Source organism: Camelina sativa, chromosome 5 (genome assembly GCF_030686135.1).
Source record: "Camelina sativa cultivar CO46 ecotype springtype chromosome 5, ASM3068613v1".
NCBI lineage: Eukaryota > Viridiplantae > Streptophyta > Magnoliopsida > Brassicales > Brassicaceae > Camelina > Camelina sativa.
In genome coordinates, this window is record NC_141884.1 from 2,067,696 (window position 1) to 2,079,788 (window position 12,093).

At 36.1% G+C, this 12,093-nt stretch overlaps 3 protein-coding genes across 3 annotated transcripts; 1 reads left to right on the plus strand and 2 right to left on the minus strand.

Annotated features, from left to right (window-relative positions):
* Positions 1–180: 180 nt before the first annotated feature.
* On the minus strand, positions 181–3,628 carry LOC104784959 (formin-like protein 2). The gene is made up of 4 exons (XM_087451816.1): positions 1,901–3,628; positions 1,618–1,805; positions 1,170–1,420; positions 181–1,086 (listed from the first exon to the last, which is right to left on the minus strand). The coding sequence occupies exons 1-4, from the start codon at positions 3,352–3,354 to the stop codon at positions 265–267; spliced, it is 2,715 nt and encodes a 904-aa protein (XP_087307942.1). The 5' UTR covers positions 3,355–3,628; the 3' UTR covers positions 181–264.
* A 2,924-nt stretch (positions 3,629–6,552) lies between these two features.
* LOC104784961 (corepressor) lies at positions 6,553–7,893 on the plus strand. Its single transcript, XM_010510072.3, has 5 exons — positions 6,553–6,706; positions 6,784–6,885; positions 6,984–7,119; positions 7,212–7,282; positions 7,389–7,893. Exons 2-5 carry the CDS (start codon positions 6,784–6,786, stop codon positions 7,536–7,538), a joined length of 459 nt encoding a protein of 152 aa, XP_010508374.1. The 5' UTR covers positions 6,553–6,706; the 3' UTR covers positions 7,539–7,893.
* On the minus strand, positions 7,767–10,560 carry LOC104784960 (mitogen-activated protein kinase 6). The gene is made up of 6 exons (XM_010510071.3): positions 9,974–10,560; positions 9,595–9,724; positions 9,049–9,186; positions 8,626–8,958; positions 8,352–8,532; positions 7,767–8,243 (listed from the first exon to the last, which is right to left on the minus strand). Exons 1-6 carry the CDS (start codon positions 10,204–10,206, stop codon positions 8,065–8,067), a joined length of 1,194 nt encoding a protein of 397 aa, XP_010508373.2. The 5' UTR covers positions 10,207–10,560; the 3' UTR covers positions 7,767–8,064.
* Between the last annotated feature and the right edge of the window lie 1,533 nt (positions 10,561–12,093).

Below are 12,093 nucleotides of genomic sequence, written 5' to 3' on the forward strand. Positions count from 1 at the left end.
TTGTATCTAGCTGGGCTCAATAAATACATGTACACGTGACACAAATAATTTAACAGAGGACTGAAACGACGTACAGAGCTAGTTGAAATGAAAGCAACTTGCAACAATCTTCCAAAATCTATTAAATCTTCTTCCATGTAAATTCGCCTATCCATAAAATATAATATATATATATATATATTTTATATGTAACATGTTTCTTGATTACGTAAAGCAAACGAAACCAACACATTAGCATACACCCGAACCAAACCCGCAGCCAAATTAAAACGAGCCATCCTCGTTGTCTATAGAACCCGAGGGACTAAGCTGTGAGTTATTATTATTGTTAACCATCGGAAACAGAGGTGTGGTGGTCTGGTTCGAAAGCGAATGTCTTGGCACGGATCCATACACTGTTCTCTCGTTTACACGACCAACTTCTTTACACACTTGATCAAGAATCGTCAGAAAGTCTCTGACCACAGCGAATATGCGAAAAGAGTGAGTTTCAGAGTTCCCGTGGAAATACTCTGTTACTTCTTTAACCATCTTCATGACATTGTCTCCATGAGATTTTATCACTGTGATCTCTTTCTCAGCTTTGTCCAAGAACGTGTTCATCGACTCCAAGAATCTCTCTACACCGGTTTCTTGCTTTAGCTCCGCGATGACTTCCTTGACTTTGGTTATTCCTCTGGCGACTTCTGCTGTTTCGTTGATTAGGGAGTTTGAATCCATTGCAGCTGCTTTCTTGACGTTTATCAACTGAGAGCTGAGACCTGAAACTACTTGCAACCCTAGCTTCTTGAGCTCTAGGTCGTCTTGGAATGCGGATTGCTCAGCCATGTTATTGCCTATATGGCTTTGAGTTGGAGTAAAAGGAACCCGAGCTCCTTCAAATTTAATGATCTCTTGCACCACGAAATGCAATAGAGTGGTTTTCCCATCCGCGCCTTTGATATCTACCAGTTTTAAGAGTGTGTCGAGCTTGAAAGCATGTGCATCACCTCTATTGGTTCCTATATTCATCCGGTTCCCGGTTTTGAGCACTGCTTCCAAAAGCTTCAAGAACATCCGTGTGTTCTTTAACTCACCACAAGCAGCCTGATCGAGAGTTTGATAAAATGCATATGAATGTTCTGTTTTCAGCACAAATACACTTATACGAGGACAAGTAGAGTATTTACCTCGAGAGTGTCAAAGGATCTTTTAAGGTACTCGGTTTCTGATTCGAAGTTGACTATGTAAAGCATTGCATCGATCCTTTTGAAGGCGAAAGGAATGTTCAACAATGCTTTGAGGAATTTCTCTGCAGGTCCTATCTTGGAAGGAGATCCATCATCATCTTTAAGCTCCTTAAGCTTTTCCTCTTCTTCTTTGGTAGGAGCCATCTTAAGCAAACATTCGAGAAGCTCAGGTCCAAGCGTATCCGAGTTGCCTGATTCATTAACAAGAAAGTGATTTAACATCTTTTTTCCCATAAAAACCAAGTCAGAGAAGCCATGCTTCAATAATCTCAAACCAATTTGAGGAGCCATCAAAGCAAAAGGAATGTTGTAGTCAGTGTGAGTGAAAGATTAGCCTATGCAAATTTCAAACTTCAGCAGAAGCAACAACAGATTGTGAATTAGTTACCTTCTACAAGAGCATCACATACTTCATCTGCAGTTACATTAAGAGCTCTCAGCAAAATAGCAATGTTGTGGGACTTTCTTGGATCAAGATACCGACTCTCCTGATTCCCTGATTGAACAACGGCTTCTCTAGTTCTTGAACTTGGATCATTCACCTTAAACAATGTCTCTATCATTTCTTCATTCACTCTGTAAACACACAAAAGAATCATATCATCTTAGTCGTGTATGCAAAAGAAGGGAACTAATTGCCCTTAATATTGAAGAATTCAGTTATGTCTTACTGAAATGAGTTTGATTTGATTTGGTCCCACACCATAGCATGGCTCGAGCTTGCTCTAACTTTGTCCCAATGTAAAGGCTTCAACTTAGGTTTCAAAGTCTCCTCTTTTTTCTCAGGATCAGAATCCCCACTAGGAGGCGAGAGTGGCATAGTAGCCGGAATAGGAGGCGAGAGCGACTCCAAAAGTTGTGACGGGGGAGGAGGAGGAGGTGGAGGTGGCCTCTTTGGACAAGGCCGCTTCAAAACGCCGTCGTTTGAGCTGTTCTGACTGTGCCGCGACAGAGGAGGACTCATCGACTTAGGTTTCAAACTTGTCCCCGGAGAAGCATTCAACGACGACGAGTTCGAACCGGAGCCGTTGATACTTCTGTTGCCAATCGGATCAACATCAGAGTCCTTCATTATACTAGCCCAGACACGTGTCGGGCTCTGCTTACGCCCTGAAGATCCTCTAGGAGAGTAAAACTCATCGTTTTCGTTGTCGTCTCCATCAAAGTCTTGTCTTTTAGGGTTTAACTGTTCAGTGCTTTTGTAAGTCGGAGTGAAAGATGGAAGCTTTGGTAAAGGAGGAAGAGGACGAAGCTCCGGCGAGCCTAGCTTTTGGTACTGTGAGTAAGATGAAGATGAAGACGACGAAGCTGGAGGAGGTAACTCCAGTACGCCGGTGACACCGCCGGAGAGGGAGATTGGAGACTTTTGCTGATCTAAACCACCGCTTCGAGAGTTTACTAGAGTACCCAAGTAGAGAAACTCGGAGGAAGTGTGGGAAGAAGTGTACTTGGGTGGCTGTTGATGTTGTTTGTGTTTCAGGGAGCCGTCGGAAGGAGAGGCGTTGAAGAGCTGAAGAGCGTCCGATCTTGTGGATTTAGTGTCGTCTGCACGGGAGGAGCGGCGGCGATGGCGAGTTCGGCGGATGAAGATGATAATGACAGCGAATAGAGAGAGGAGAGCCGCGGCGGAGATGGCTGAGGCGGTTATGGTGACGAGCTTGGAGATGTAGTGGTTGCTGTGACGTTTGGAAGGGTTCTGATGAGTTGGGAAGAGGAGAGAAGAGATGTTGGCGGGAAAAGTAGGTAGTGAGGCCGGAGGAGGAGGTGCGGGAGGAGGGTGAGAGGCGGTAGAAGCAGGGTCTGAAGAAGGAAAAAAAGGGTTACGATGCGGCGGAGACGGCGGAGGAGGAGGAGGGTTTGCGACGGAGGAAAAAAGATGTTTCTCGTGCGGTGGCGGTGGCGGGACCGCTGGTTGTTGTTTCTTGTGATGGTGGTGATGCGCGTGTGGGGAAGGAGACGGAGGTTGAGAAGAGGAGGGTTGTTGATACGGAGGTGGAGCGGCGGTTATGACTGGAAAAAAGGGTTGATGAAGTAAGTGACGAGAGTGGAGACGTTGATCGGCCGTGGAGGAGGAAGAGAAGAAACAGAGAACGGCCAAGATTGAACAGAAGGGTATATTAGTCATTTCTTACGTTTTTCACCCGAAAACACAAACACAAAACTAGTTCTAGGGCTTGTTGTTGTTGTTGTTGTGGCATTCAAAATCTGACATTGGAGAAAAACAAAGACAAGAGTGTTGAAGAAGCGCTTGGTTTGGTCGATGAAGAGAGAGAAGGAGAGATACACTATTAGCCCACTGTGTATCACTAACCAAAAAAAAAAAAAGTTTGGTCTTTACGAGGACAGAAATTGGAGGGAATAGTAAGTAGCATATAGGTGTCATTACTTAAAATATTTATTTGATTTAATTGAGAAATTGGTTTATTTATTTCCACGTTTTATCTTATCCAAAAATAGCTTTAAATTTTTGTATCTGTAAAATCGAATTATTTAATAATCCAACATTTTAATTTTGAATCATTAATTTGTTTCAAAACAAAAATTAAATGATATGGTGTTGTGTTGGACCAATTGTTAGCAGAAAGATCGAATTTCGATAGTAATGCATGATTGGTGTAATAATTAATAGCGGTGGACATCTTTTCTCAACTTTGATTTTCTTCAATTAGAAACAATAGTTTGTTTCACGATTATGACGTGATTAGTATACTTTTTACTGTTAATTATTAGTACTTCCTACTAGTAAGATTTTAAAGATCTTGATTGTGACTACTTCACTACCTTGATTAGTTAAACATGTTATAGTAGTTTCTTCCTCTTCTTGTTGCTATTGTAATAGTATTGAAATGGTGAAAATTTAATGGCTCCTCAAAATCTTTTTGGAGTGTGTACTGTGTACTGAATAGCGTTCCAACACAACACAACCACATTGTTTATGTAATAAAGAAACCGAATATATTGAGACAAACAAAGATACGTTTTTGCATAATGAAGAGAAGTCTAATTACTGCATTTGCGCATTCTAGTAGTATTAACTGATTACACTTCAACCGAAATGTTAGCTTTGGTCATGCAATGAATACAAATTCAATGTCGCAGAGCCGATTGATATACATCGTGACAATTAAAAAAGATGGCCAATGGATTTATTTGGTCGGCGGTATTAATCTGAAATTTATTGTCCACCCATGACCTATTATTGAATATCCTAACGTACGTAAAAAAATAAAAATAAAGATTGTGATAACAAAAACATTAATCGAAATAAAGATTGTGAAGTGACTTTTGTGCAGTGGTCAAAGGTAAGTCTTTAATGTACAAGGCACCATTACACCAGGGATCGAGTTTCGCTCCCTACGAATGTAGGGATTAGGTTAATGGGCCGGCCTGTTGTGGTCTACAAAAAAAAAAAAAAAAACATTAATCGAAATTGTTCCAACTTTTAATTGCTCCTCGTATACATCTATTGGAAACATTTTAGCTAGTTTTTGATATTTGGCAAAAAGAAAGAAAAAAGTAGACACTATACACTATACACTGGCAGTGTATATAATTACAAATTTGCAAGTAACAAAAAAAAGTGTTGGGATATGCATCATTTTCCCACTTCTCCAAAGATTCTCTTCTGTCTCTTAGAAATTTTCACTTTTCACTTCCTTTATTTATTACTTGTTTTTAAACTTTACCTCTTACTTTATTTTATACAACAATTAAGGGACTACAATTTGAATTATCCCACTTAGGTTTTGGTCAATAAAAGTATCAACTATTATACTCCAAATAGTTTAATTACATTCTTTCGATTAACTTAATCAGTAAGCATCTTAATAGGTGGGGTGCAAAACATTCTCTCTGTTGAAAAAAGGTTTCACTGACCACACAATTAAACTATTGTTTATCATCTTCAGGGTAAAATTAAAGTATAAACTATATATGCTACAGGCGAACTAAAAACGACGACGTAGAAAAGAATCGTCGGTGAGAAATATAAATAGTCCGAGCTAGGGAGCAACAAAAACTGAGTACAGAAGAGCGTATACAGAGATAGAGCTACACGACGAAGTCTTTTTTTATTTTTACTGTGAACCCGTGAATCACGCAAATCCAGAACGTTTCAGTGAGTCACCCCACTTTGTTTCTTTATAGACACGTGTCAGTCTTCTTCATCTCTTTGTAAAATGTAAACACTCTTCTTCAACCGGCTATCTCCTGTTCCGGTTTTCCCTACTTAAATTACGATGTTTACCTTTTAAGGTCCATTAATCAATTCAAATCATACAAACCTAACTGTACAAATGAATTATGAAGTATCTCTATCACTATTTATTGTGTTCAAATATGATTGTTTTGCATCATTTCAAACGTGAATTTGTATTTTATAGGAGTATGTTCTTTAATGAGAACAACTTTGGAGAGAAAAGCTATGATTTTATGTACTGAAAATAAAAAATAAAGTTGACAAACAAATTATATAATAGTAGTATAAAGTAGTAACGTTTTGAAACTACAGAACAAAGTAAAACAGGAGCTTATTATTATTGTCAGTGATTTGAAAGCGAGACATTTTTCAAATTATTTTGAAGGCAAAGTGAGATATAATTGAAAAGCATGCATATATAATAAGCAACCTTTTGAGGGTATATATGTGAGAAAATATACCCTTTTTAAAGAGTGGATCGTGCTCCTTTTTAAAGAGTGGATCGTGCTCCAAACGACGTGAAAGGCAAAATCTTTTGCATTAAAATTGGATTTTTGTGGGGGAAAAAAAAGTAAAAGAATAGCTTAAACAAAAAGGAGAAAAAGTTGCAAAAAAATAAGAAAGCCAAAGCCAAGTGCTCCAATATGTTGCTTCATCTAGTTTTTCTCTTTGTTTTTTTTTCTAAATTTCACTTGAATAATTCACGAAAAAAATGATTGTAGTTCCTTTTAAGAAGATATCTATCTACCTTAAAAAAAACTAAGAAATCTTATGTTTAAATACGTAAAATTTGGCATTTGTATAATAAGCTCGTGACCTCATGTATCTTTAGGCCCATTAATAAACTATAATGCCCGTTATTGTTTTTTTTTCTTTTGCTTTTCCGATCAACACCTACTTGTCATTATTACTACTCCAGTATTTAAGAACAACATAGACTTATCAGCCATAATATACAATTCTAACCAATCCAGCACAATGCAATAGAACCTTAGTACACACTTCTTTTAGAACATTCTTTGACTACCGATCCTATCAGCCTCTTTATTGCTATCTTGAAAAAGTCTTTAATAATGCGATCAATGAGACCCTTTAAAGTGGAATGGAACGAGCACCAATCTACTTAATTAACCAAGCCTTCATGATCATGTATGTAAAAGTCCATCGAGACCACATACATTGCTCTCTTTAAAGCTTGATTTATCACCATTTCATTTTGAGCCAACCAATTGTGCATGGAGCTTTCCGTCTAACTTCCGGAGGATTAATTAAGATCGAGGTATATATAACCTCTTTGCTATATGTCTAAGCTTCATTGTCTTGTCACCGAAACATTTCTGATGAGGCGAGTCGCAGATGGATGGTTCATTTCATACACCAGAGTGGCATGCTGCACGTTTGGCCAGTCTCAAGACTACTCAGACAATTACTTGGGAAGAGTATAAGAAGAAGCAAAAGGTATATAGTGTTCTTCTTATATTAAATAGTTTACGTTGTGTTTATGACAGATAAGAAATGATTTTCATTATATATACTTATGTGACCGTCTCTTATAGGAAGAAGAATTGAAAAAGGGGGAACATGAAGCAGATACTGATAAACTGATGCGTGAGTATAGAGCTCAGCTGGATGCTGAAAGGGCAATGAAGCTCTCTAAGGGAAGGAACTATTCTACAGATCAATCCACAAAAGGTTAAATACAATAAATTGAGTCTTTGCTTTCTCTATGTCAGACAATCTCCAATTTGCGTCTAACTTCTCTGATATGCTCTATGATCTTACAGATAAGAAGGAGAGAGATCTCACAGATAGAAAGGAAAGAGATTCAAAGAGAAAGAGAAGCAAAAAGAGAAAGGTGCTTAAAACAATTTGCATCGAGTTTAGTCTGAGCAACTCCTATAACTTTGTTGGCTTGTAGCGTAGCTTCTGTTAACATGCATTGTGTTTTTTTTTAAATACAGCATTCGAGAAGGCGATCATCTGACTCAAGCTCATCCTCTGAATCATCAAGTAGTGACGAAGAGGAATCTAGGAAATCAAGGTCAAGTTCTAAAAGATCAAAAAGGGAGAGGAAACACAAATCTAGAGGCATACATTCAAAGCCAAAGTAAAGATGAGGATGATGATGGTCCTATACCGCTATCGAAATTCTTTGGCAGTCTTAAGAGTTGACACATTGCAAAGACTTGAGATTTGTGTTCAGCAAATGTGTACTATTCTCATCTTCCTGCAATAGTTACAGTTCTACAATTTGTTACGCTGGATTCAAAATTGCAATGATGTACGCGTATCCGTATGTTTTATAAAACAAGAAAGTTGACGATATTGGCAAACATGTAGAGACTAATAAAGGTGGGCTATCATAACACATGAAAACTATTTCTGAGACAATTGAAGTCTTAAATAGCTGCAACAACAAAATGAGGGCAAATTACAAATACGGAAAAGGAAAAAAAGAAGAAATTATCCAAAAGACTGAAAAGAAAAAAAGTTTGATGAGCCCCGATCCCCTTCAAACATCTTTCACAAGTATACACAAAAGACAAACAATGATCTTCCTCCTCCTTTCAAGAATGTTGTCCAGACCAAATTAAACCAAACCCATATCTCTCATCTTCATCTCCCAAATGCTCTTCTTCAAACTATTTGATGATATTCAGGATTGAAAGCAAGCGCCTCACGGTAGATGAGTTCCTTCATCTGCTCCTCTGAGAGTGCGTGGTTTTCAAAATCAAAGTTGAAAGGTAACGTACACTCTGGCTCATCGCTTATGTCGTGCAACGAGTTCAGGTATGGATGTGCCAGTGCGTCTAAAACTGAAATCAAGAAATCAAGAAGAGGTGATCACTACTGACTCTTGAATAATCAACAACTCCTTGTTATTTTTGGAAGTTAAAAAATGGTATAGAGGTTTTGGGACTGACCTGTGATTCTCCGTCTAGGATCAAATGTTAACATCTTCTCGATAAGGTCTATAGCTAAAGGATGCACTGTTGGGAACTTATCAGTAATGGATTGGCGAGGATACGGTGGAAGTTGTCTGATGTATCGCTTTGCGTTTTCGTTCAAGAACTCAAGCTCTTCTTCTGATGGAGTTCCTATGAGCTGCAAAAAAAGAAATTTGTTTCAATAAGTTTCTTTAAGTGTACAACATCGAGGCTTTTGTTTTTTTTGGTCAAAGAAGGGTTACTACTTTACCTCCATGAGCAAGCGAAGCTGATGGACATGATCCCGTCCAGGGAAGAGTGGCTTACGGTCCATTAACTCCATGAAAATACAGCCTACAGACCAAACATCGATAGCTGCAGTATAATCAGAAGAGTTTAAGAGCAGCTCTGGTGCACGGTACCATCTTGTGACAACATACTCAGTCATGAAATCACTCTCGGAAGTGACTCGAGCTAGCCCAAAATCGCAGATTTTTAGGTCGCAGTTTGCGTTCAGGAGGAGATTACTTGGTTTCAAATCCCTGTGAAGCACATTTGCGGAATGAATGTATTTCAAGCCACGAAGGATCTGGTAAAGAAAATACTGCACAATGTAAAAAAGGGAAACTTGAGTTAGTTCAGGTTTTCAAGTCGAGTTATTGGTTAAACAAAAGCAATCTCAAAAACTCAAAACCTGGCAATGTTCTTCGGATAATGCTTGATTAGACCGTATGATTTGATGGAGATCAGTGTCCATTAGCTCATACGCGATGTAAACATCGTTGAAAGCGTTTCTTAATGGTGGTGGGATTATGTCTCTGATAGCAACAATCTGATATAAGAAAAATATGGTAACTGTTATATCAATCGGAAAAAGGTTTACACGTAGCAAACGCCAACATGGTAAAAACGCTTATATTTTGCTATTCGATTTCTAGAACAGATAGAAAAAGATCATACTACCATATAAGGGCTAAACCATCCAAATCAAACCACAAAAGAATGCACGCACATATACTATCAACATTCATGTATATTCCCTTAAATCTAAATGTTATGTGAAAACATTCATGCACAAAACACCTATACAAGATTTTGCACAGCTATTTACCTAAATTTTTTTGAATTAAACTAGTGGTTACCATGTTTCAAGTGTATATGAATCTACAATCCTATTAAGCTCTCTACAATAAGGCTATAAACAGATGACTCTTAGTTTAAAAGAAAAAAAAAAACTGACATTTTCATGATCCATGTGACGAAGCAGCTTGATCTCACGGAGAGTCCTCTTTGCATCAATCTTATTGTCGAAAGCGTTAGCAATTTTCTTGATTGCAACGCTCTCATTAGTTTCAGAGTTCATAGCCGAACTGCAAAAAAATCACACAAAAAAAAGGATAAATCTTTCATTAAATACCACCAGACCCCAATCCATATTAAAGCTCAAAAACGTTACACACCCATCCATCAATCAATTTTACAAATTTCGGATCACAAAAAAAAAAAAAAAAGTAGGCAACTTTACCAAACCCAATCCACAAAAAAAAAACATATCTTTTTTTCTTTATTCAATTAAAAAACGAAAATTGAAAACAAAGAATCGGAGAAAATGAAATTACCAAACGATGCCATAAGCACCTTTGCCAATAGGCAGGATCGGAGGCTTATACTTGGCGGTGACCTCGAAGATGTTTCCAAATATGTTATACTGGATAAACGTACCACCATGGCTAAGAGTCGCCGGGATATTCTCAATCCCTGGCATCTGAGGAGAAGGAGCCGCGGCGGAAACACCAACAGGAGCTTCCGTCATCTCTGTATCAGCCGCTGGTTGATTTGAACCACCGTCCATGACCGGTAAAGATTAAAGCTTTTTGGAGGTTGGTGTGGATCGAGGAGGAAGAGGTAAATTAAAAATCTTGTTTTTTTTTTTTTTTTTTTTTTTTTAATTTGGGGGTGAGTGAATGAATATGAATGAGAGAATGAATGAAAGGAGAAAAATTGATTTTCTTTGGTTTTGGTTTTGGTTTTGGTTTTTGGGGTCAAAACAGATCTGAGAGACAACAAGTGACAGTCATGTGCTCTCTCTCTCGCGTGTTATATACGTACGGACGGATCTATTAATGGGTTTCCAAATGTCTTAGCAAAGCTCACCGTTTAATCCTTCCTAATGATTTAACACTCGTTAAAAATTCTTTTGAGTTTTGAGATTGACTAATACTTATAAGTTCATATATCATTCATTGATTTCCTTGTTTCTACAAATTCTTTGGTTTTAATAATTATGATAATCTTTTCATTAACAAGGGTTTTTAATGATAGTATCATTAAGAATTACTATTGATATCATTTTGTTCGGTTGTACTTTAATTTTGCGATAGTTTTCGTTATTTGAAAGATTGTTAAGTAAATGTTGGGTGAAGAGAATCACAAATTAATGTAACTATTATCATTGATGTAATTTTGTTCGGTTGTACTTTAATTTTGTGATGGTTTTGGTTACATGAAAGATCGTAACTAAGACTTCTGATTCCAACAATGGAGAAATATAAAGATTATATAATAGTAATACAAAGTTTTTAAGTTTTTAAAATATCAAACTTTTGAAACAATTAAAAAAGCACCATATATTAAGTTAATCATCATTGATATTAAGTTATCGGAATATGATGTAACTATTATCATCATTGATATTATTTTCTTCGGTTGTACTTTGATTTTGTGATCATTTTAGTAAATTTAAAATTTCTAAGTTTTACGTAGCTTGAAAGACACGTAAAAATATTAAATACATAAATATATTAATTAAATTCATTGAAACTGCGATCTAATTGGAACAATACATTTTTTTGCTAATCAAGCACCATATATTAAGTTATCAGAATATGTTGTAACTATTATCATCATTGATATTATTTTGTTTGGTTGTACTTTAATTTTGCAATCATTTTAGTAACCTAAAAATTTATTAATTTTACATAGCTTGAAAGACACGTAAAAATATTAAATACATAAATATATTAATTAAATTTATTGAAACTGCGATCTAATTGGAACAATACATTTTTTTGCTAATCAAGCACCATATATTAAGTTATCGGAATATGCTGTAACTATTATCACCATTGATATTATTTTGTATGGTTGTACTTAAATTTTGCGATCATTTTATTAACCTAAAAATTTATAAATTTTAGGTAGTACAAAAGACAAGTACAAATATTAAATACAAAAATATCTTAATTACATTTATTAAAACTTGATCTAATTGGAACAATACATTTTTTTTTGCTAATCAAGCACCATATATTAAGTTATCGGAATATGTTGTAGCTATTATCATCATTGATACTATTTTGTATGGTTGTATTTTAATTTTGTGATCATTTTATTAACCTAAAAATTTATAAATTTTAGGTAGCTTAAAAGACAAATACAAATATTATATATAAATATATAAATTTTAGGTAGTACAAATATTAAATTACAAAAGTATCTTAATTAAATTTATCAAAACTTGATCTAATCGGAACAATACATTTTTTTTGCTAATCAAGCATCATATATTAAGTTATCGGAATATGTTGTAGCTATTATCATCATTGATACTATTTTGTATGGTTGTACTTTAATTTTGTGATCATTTTATTAATCTAAAAATTTATAAATTTTAGGTAGCTTAAAAGACAAGTACAAATATTAAATACAAAAATATATTAATTAAATTTATCAAAACTTG

Coding starts and splice junctions, on each gene's coding strand:
- LOC104784959 (XM_087451816.1), bottom strand. CDS start 3,354: ATGACTAATATACCCTTCTGTTCAATCTTGGCCGTTCTCTGTTTCTTC. Junction 1,421..1,617: donor ATGTGATGCTCTTGTAGAAG/GTAACTAATTCA, acceptor TTAATGAATCAG/GCAACTCGGATACGCTTGGA. Junction 1,087..1,169: donor GATCCTTTGACACTCTCGAG/GTAAATACTCTA, acceptor ACTCTCGATCAG/GCTGCTTGTGGTGAGTTAAA.
- LOC104784961 (XM_010510072.3), top strand. CDS start 6,784: ATGGATGGTTCATTTCATACACCAGAGTGGCATGCTGCACGTTTGGCC. Junction 7,120..7,211: donor TACAGATCAATCCACAAAAG/GTTAAATACAAT, acceptor ATGATCTTACAG/ATAAGAAGGAGAGAGATCTC. Junction 7,283..7,388: donor AGAGAAGCAAAAAGAGAAAG/GTGCTTAAAACA, acceptor TTTTAAATACAG/CATTCGAGAAGGCGATCATC.
- LOC104784960 (XM_010510071.3), bottom strand. CDS start 10,206: ATGGACGGTGGTTCAAATCAACCAGCGGCTGATACAGAGATGACGGAA. Junction 9,725..9,973: donor GGTGCTTATGGCATCGTTTG/GTAATTTCATTT, acceptor ATTTTTTTGCAG/TTCGGCTATGAACTCTGAAA. Junction 9,187..9,594: donor GTCACATGGATCATGAAAAT/GTCAGTTTTTTT, acceptor TTCTTATATCAG/ATTGTTGCTATCAGAGACAT.